Below are 7,536 nucleotides of genomic sequence, written 5' to 3'. Positions count from 1 at the left end.
ACCGTCTCTGAGGCCCAGAGCGTCCTTCCTCAATCACCAGTGCTGTGACTGACTGATATATTGAAACTAAATGAACATAATGTCCTGCACTCAGTGTAAACAAACTTCACTACACAGGGTCAGTGTGCCTCCACTCATCCTATCTCCATCCTTTTATACATACATCATCTGCACTGATACCTACTAAATGAACATTCAGAACAGATGCATGTTCACAGAGGAAAGAACCCACGCAGATACACTTTTGCGTCTGTGTATATGACTACATAATAAAATCTTCTTATCATTTGAGTGATACAGTATCTCCTCGCTCATTCACATTCATAGGTAATGACACAAGTGATTGTGTATGAAGTGTACGAATGTATGAGGGCCTTAATTTGCTTCCATTTAAGTTAATGCACTACTACTAATAGTACAACTACTGTTGTTAATAACATAAAAATACCTGCTAATACTGTATACATTTCACTGTTCAGCAAAGGTTAACGTGGAGATAATTATTGCATTTTAAGTGTATCAACAATTATGAGGAAGCTTGTTTCTGCCACAGAACTTTTTATTTCAGAATTCTTACCTTTTCTCGTAATTTTGAGAAATAAGTCAGAATTGTGATTTATGTCTCTCGATTCGAAGAAAAAGAAAAAGTCAGAAACTCAAAATTATTATACATTATATTTAATTCTGAGTGTATATCTCGCAATACTGACTTCATTTCTTGCAATCACAAGTTTACATCTTGCAAGTCTGACTTTATATCTTCATATCTCAGAATAGCAAGTTATTTTAAGAATAACTTGAACTTAAAAAATAAACTTGAACACTAACCACACTAGCACCTGTGAAACCACCTCTGAGGCCCAGTTCAGTTCTTGGGAGTTTTGCGATTAATGTGTGATGATGTTTCCAATGAGGCAAGAAGAAATGAGATTAAAGTGGTTGGTGGTAAGCCGGTCAGTTTCCTTGTTTATGAACTGGAGGCCTCAAACAGCAGGGTCTGACGTATGTGCTCTTTGTTCTCTGAAAGCACAAAATGTCTAAATCATTATGAAGAAAATGATATGCCTCATATCTTAGGTTCCCTCAACATTAGCACTGACAATCTGCTTTCACCATGGAAAGTTTGGAAAACTTTATTTATTTATGTTTTGTGGAAAATTGGTTAATGCTGTACTCCTACAAATGTTAAAAAGATATGAGTTATCTACATGTACAGACTGATCAAAATAGAGCTGTTTTTTTTTTTTTTAGTCTTAAAAACCCAGAAGAAAACTAACATAGCCATACCTTCCTTCTGGGTATGGCTGGAGTTGTGGATTTATGGGTATAAAAAGTTCTGTGGTTATTAGTTAACATTACTGGAGTTGTTGTATTTAAAGTTGAGATGAAATGGGTGTAGCAACAGATCTTTTCTTCCGTATTGTGATGTACATCCGAGTGAAAAAGAATTTCAAACCCTAATCAAACAGCTAAAGGAGACCAGCTAAAACCAGCTACTTCCAGCTTAAACCAGCTAAGACCAGCCAAACAGCATAGTTTGGTTTTAGCTGTTAATTTTTTTTCAGCATGGATAACATGCATTTTGAAATAGATTGGGTCAATTTTCATTCCATGTCAAATTGTAAGTATGTTCATAAACTGCCCATAACTCAAAAACAGGTTATTCTACAAATTCACAGGAAATTCCAGAAAGAACTCACAGTAAACATAAAACCAGGGCTGGCTTAAAAATTAACATAATGACTGAACAGCTCTATTCTGTGACTTTGAGTGATATGTTATAATTGTTTCATAAAAATTATTAACTTATAATGAAACTTATCTTGAGGAATTAGATTTTGTTATTTTCAAATGTAGCTTATTCTACAACAGACAAAGAAAAAACGTTTTTGATACAAAACGTGATTGTCTTGAATTTATCTGAAAGGAATGTGATTCAGTAAATTCCCTTCCTCTGGGTGGGATGAGAGTGACCAACTCATTTCAAATTCACAATCATGAGAACTAGTGTGCTGATTGCCTGATTCGTATATTCATAATTCTGGGCAATTTGAGCTGAATCAAATAAGACTGTCCTTAAAAACTTTCCAAAAGCAATATTTCATTTATTAGATAAATGCTCTGAATTTTATTTAGTCCATTAACAGTTTGGTCATACAACGTCTTTGCAAAGTACCTTGCACATGTAACTTTATTAAAACTTTAAAAGCAGTGTTTTAATTACACAAGAACATTAACCGGCCACGCTTTGATCTCGAAAGCCGGACAATCCTTAGACGTGATTGGTCAATTCTTGTAAACATGCTGCGAGCACTTAGGTGTCCTTGCAAACGCCTGAAGAAAAAACTCACCCGAGTCCATCCATGTACTGTGCAGAGGCAGCTGTTGAATGTCTGTCATTACTGAAGTGTGTTTTTATTTGATCGTCTACGACTGATCGCGGTCTTTTAGCCTGGTGTGAGAACATTAAAGTCTAGCAGTGTTCTGCTGTAAGCGCGCGTCAGTCATGGACTGCAGAGTTTTGTCAGTCCAGAGTCATGTTGTCAGAGGATATGTCGGAAACAAATCTGCATCTTTTCCTTTACAGGTAAGATTAAGTAGCTTTTGTAGTGCATTAGATGCCTGCAGCGTCATTTACAGTTTTAACGTAGTTGTGGTGCAAAGCATAGCACATCCGACCGCTTCACAAGCTGCTTCCTGAACCCTTACAATAAAAATCATCTGCTTCCTGAACCCTTAACGTTACAATAATAAATCATCTGCTTCCTGAGCCTAATCCAACGTTAGTTTCCCCTCCACGATGCATGTCAGCATGTATAACATGTTTAACTTGTGTGTCACTGCTAGGTGCTGGGCTTTGAAGTCGACACTATCAATTCTGTGCAGTTCTCCAATCATACAGGTACATACATTCTGTTATCATTAAAGCAAAAGAGCAAAAACCAAATACTAAGACATTTCTGAAATTCAGTTTTAGCTCAAATTATATGCTGGTGGTAAAAATGTTTGAACCTGTTGACTAACAGATTGTCACAATGCAGGACACTGCAGAAATGGCCTTGTTGTGTAATCGAGACTGGGGTTCAAATCAAGTGATCAGAGTTTGTGATGAGGCATGACTAATTACTCCTCTTGGACTGGTTTCTCTGTAAAGTGTTTGTTTCAGCTAGGGTTTAAAGATTGAGAGTTAAGATGGTGATTTTGAATGAATATCTCAACAGCATTGCTAAAGCATGCTTTAGTATGTTCTTGTTAATAAGAAATTCTAAGCACTTTTATCTGGGTGGGTTTATCTTGGTATTGTTTAACTTTGTGTGTGGGAAAGTTTTCATCAGGTCAAAGATCAGCTTTGATCAGCATGTGGCAGTATTATTTTCCTTGCAGTGAAGCAAAGCTGCAAGCTCAGTATGATTTTTTTCCCGCCAGTTTTCTTGTCTGTATTCAGCACTGCAAAACAGTGAGGCGGTTTTCTCCTTTTTATTTAGATTTAAAGTGCCCCTATTGTGCCATTTTTAAGGTTCCTAATATTGTTTTGGGTGTCTCCTTCAATAGGTTTACATGCATGCAAGGTAAAAAAAACACTTTTGTTTTCTCAAAATATGCATTTAATATCACCTCATTTTCCAACGATTCTCAAACGATTCGTTCGAAGCAGTTCTAAGATTCAGTCTCTCTTAAACTCCTCCTTTCCGTGAGCTACTCTGCTCTGATTGGTCAGATGGCCCAGTCTGTTGTGATTGGTCTACAGCGTACAGCACGTGTCGGAAACGATACGCCTATTGCCATAGTGCCATATTTTGAACGCTCGATAGAAAATATAAGCATCTATTATTTATCATACTTACAGGTTGTGATTCAGTGGAGCCAGCTGGTCCAAATAAACAGAAATAAAATACAGTAAACATTAATTGGGGGGTGGGTGGGTGAGTGCGGGTTTCAGGCTGATGCTTTTTCTTTGCACCCTCTTTCCAGATTTCCATCTGATCTGTGACTTTCAATGGCATTTGGTGCCACCAGGGTTGATTCTCGGAATGAACCTGCAAGCACAAGGGAAAAAAAAATTCTAATCAGTTATTACAGAATTTGGCCCACCTGTCAAACTTCGTTCTGTATGCACTTTGATATTAATAAAAAATGCTATATACATCTGCATGCACCTACAAGAAAGGTTTATAATTAGTTGATAATCCATTACAAATCATTAAAGTTCCATTCCATAATGCATTCCTGTAGATCAAACAGTATAGCAAAGTGCTATATTGCTGAAATAATGGATTTGATTCCCAGGGAATGGATAACTCGATAAAAAAAATAAAAAAAACACTTTAAGTAGCTTACTTCGGCTAACTTACCAGTTTTATGTTTGCACCGTTACGATGGCAATCACAAGAAAAAGCTCCAATTGGAATGTGTTTTAAAATACACCTCCGACGTTGCAGATGACATGAACCAGACCACAAACTTGAAAATAGAAAAACGGTAGAAGTACTTCAAAATACTGTTTAGATAACTTAATGGATAACTCAATAAAATGTGTACCTTAAATGCAGCGCAAGTTGCTTTGGATAAAAGCATCTGGGAAATGCATGAATGTAAATGTAATGTAAAATCAAATGTATTTTGGGTGACCTAATTCTGCACTTCTGTAAAATGGACAGCTGGCTTTATGATAATTCTGCCTCTAGTCAGCACCCGTGTTTTTGCTTGGAGAAATCTCCTGTAACAGACAGTCACAACAGCCTTTTAGTGTTATTATAGTTTATGGTCAGGAAAACTACCAGGCAATAACAGAACTTTAATCAAATAAACAACATTTAAAAAATTTGGTAGCAAAACTTCCTATATTAATATATTGCTAGTCCGTTCCTCCTCCTTCAGCAGCCAGTGGTTAATTCGACTGATATAGTTGATGTTAGCTTACTCAGCTGTTACCACCGCAGTGATGGCAATCACAAGAAAAGACTCCAATACACCTCCATTGCAGGCGACATTACCATAAGACCACTAACTTGAAAATAAAACACAAAAGATGTACTTAACAGCCGTGTTTCTTAAAGTTTTCCTCACTATTTCACGTTAGCTCGCTGTTAACGTTATGTAATGTCTGTCTGACCTAATTTGCAATAAAGAGGCAGCGTAGAATTCTTCTCTTTAACTAGTTTACTATGGCTAACTGACGTTAATGTTGATGTTATCACTCATGTTACGATAGCTCCAAAATACAACCGCGACATTGCAGTTGATATGATCCACAAACTTGAACATAGAAAACAGAAGTACTTAAAAATGCTTAAACAAACCTAAACAATGGTGTTGCCTAATTCACTTTACTTCAGTATTTCATGTTAGTTCGCTGTTAAGGTTAAGTTACTGTCGATTTCGCCTGATTAGCTAACTTGCATTAAAGAGGCAGCGGAACATACAAACGTTGTTTCTTGGTTTAACTAAAGTCTATTTCGATTAATATTGGTAACCTTATTGGTGTTTTTTCAATGATGTTTATTGATGTATTTTCCTGCAATATTTGTAATTAACAATGCAGCAGCGCCGCATCTAGTGGCTTCAACTGGATAGGCTAACAAAAACATTATAATGCAGCAACGCTTACATCGTCATCGCATCTCGTGCGCCGCTGATAAGGCTGCCTTAACGCACACCTAAAATTCGAATGCAACATTTTTGCATTCGAATGTGGATTTTTATTTTAAATTCGACGAATATTTTAAATTCAGAATTTTTTTTTGACAACCCTATTGGTGACCGATTAATATTGGTTACTCACCAGTTGATGTTATCACTGTTATGACTGCAATCCGGCTGGCAGTCAGAAAATACTGTTATCTCTGAACAATGCCTGCCGTTGCCTCTACAGATGCACAAATAACTTTTGCTCCATATTTCACATTGATTCAGTGGGTATACAAAAGAATCACCCCCTTTTAAAATAATCACATTTTGTTGATTTGCAGCCTGAAATGAAGACGGACAAAGGTTTTGTTTAATCCAGCTGTATTTACTCAGTGCAACTTATAACATCCAAGTGAAATATATAACATGCCAACATGTCAGAAAAAAAAAAAATGTATTAGCTCAGCATGAAAAAAGCTTTCCTGGAGCATTTCAGTCCTCCATTTGACTTTCAACTGTGATCAGCTGCGGTCATTTTGATTAGCTCCGCATGAAAAAACCTTTCCTGGAGCATTTCAGTCCTTGGTAGTGCAACTGAAGCAAACAATCAACTCTGGGTGGCAAGGCACTGTCAAAAGATCTCCGGGATGAAGTTGTGGACAGGCACAAGTCAGGAGATGGATACAAAAAAAAAAAAAGTCAAAGGCTTTATCAATGCCTAGAAACACAGTGAAGTTTATTATTAAGAAGTGGAAGGTATTTGGTACAACACAGACCCTCCCTGGATCAGGACATCGCTCCGAACTGGATGAAAGAGCCAGAAAACTGGTCAGAGAGGCAACCAAGAGGCCTACAGCAACTCTGCAGCACCTACAACTCTACAACTACAGCAACCAAATGTGGCTTGTATGGGAGGGTTGCAAGAAAAAAGCCACTCATCAAGAAAGGCCACATGCAGTCACGACTGAGCTTTGCCAAAACACACCTAGAAGATTCAGAGGTAGATGAGACTAAAATTTAATTATTTGGCCTCAACACCGAACGATACGTCTGGCGGAAATCCAAAGCACTTGTCAGGATAGAAGGAAAAATGGACAGGGCAAAATACCCTAAAATTCTTGAGGAAAAACTGCTGCCCTCTGCCAGAAAGTTGTCAATGGGAAGAAGACAACATGACAATGACCCAAAGCACACAACAAAACTGAGCACACAGTGGCTGAAGGAGAAAAAGGTGAATGATCTTGCATGGCATCGTCAGAGCCCAGACTTAAACCCCATTGAGAATCTGTGGAATGACGAAGACTGCAGTCCATAAACGTTCACCTTCAAATTGAACTGATCTTGAGCAGTTTGCAAAGAAGAGTGGGCAAATATTGCAAATTCTAGATGTGCAAAGTAAGTAGAGACAGAGACAAATCCCAACAGACTAAAGGCTGTAATTAAAGCTAAAGGCTTTAAGGCACTAATGTTTTCCTACAAAACCAGCACTGGCTCTGCACCCCTTTACCTAAATTCATTACTTCAGACTTATGTACCCTCTAGAAGCTTGTGTTCTGCAAGTGAACTTTGCTTTATTGTGCCATCCCAAAGAGGCAAAAAAACTCTTTCACAGACTTTTAAATGAACTGTTCCCTCCTGGTGGAATGACCTGCCCAACTCAGTCCGAGCAGCTGAGTCCTTAGCCATCTTCAAGAATCGGCTAAAAACACATTTCTTCCAACTTTATTTGACCCTCTAACTCTAGCACTATCTATTCTAATTCTATTCTTTAAAAAAAAACTGCCCTTTTAGACTTGCACTCCTATTCACTTACTAACTTTGTTTTCTTTAAAAAAAAATTTTTTTTTTAAATAACACTAGCTTCTCTATTCTTTTTGTATTCTATCTGTTTTCTTTTTATTTATTATA

The 7,536-nt window shown here is 37.3% G+C and overlaps 1 protein-coding gene across 1 annotated transcript in view; it reads left to right on the top strand.

The window, feature by feature from the left end:
* Nucleotides 1–2,340: 2,340 nt before the first annotated feature.
* LOC107713718 (pyridoxal kinase-like) overlaps nucleotides 2,341–7,536 on the top strand; it is a 17,653-nt gene continuing 12,457 nt past the window's right edge. The window contains exons 1-3 of the mRNA XM_016519304.1: nucleotides 2,341–2,411; nucleotides 2,463–2,587; nucleotides 2,848–2,902. Of these exons, the coding sequence (XP_016374790.1) occupies nucleotides 2,507–2,587; nucleotides 2,848–2,902 (136 nt within the window). The 5' untranslated portion in view covers nucleotides 2,341–2,411; nucleotides 2,463–2,506. The remainder of the gene's footprint in view (nucleotides 2,412–2,462; nucleotides 2,588–2,847; nucleotides 2,903–7,536) is intronic.

The sequence above is a fragment of the Sinocyclocheilus rhinocerous genome, unplaced genomic scaffold (genome assembly GCF_001515625.1).
Source record: "Sinocyclocheilus rhinocerous isolate Xijiao unplaced genomic scaffold, SAMN03320098_v1.1 scaffold2584, whole genome shotgun sequence".
NCBI lineage: Eukaryota > Metazoa > Chordata > Actinopteri > Cypriniformes > Cyprinidae > Sinocyclocheilus > Sinocyclocheilus rhinocerous.
This window is presented reverse-complemented; position numbering and strand designations above follow the sequence as displayed.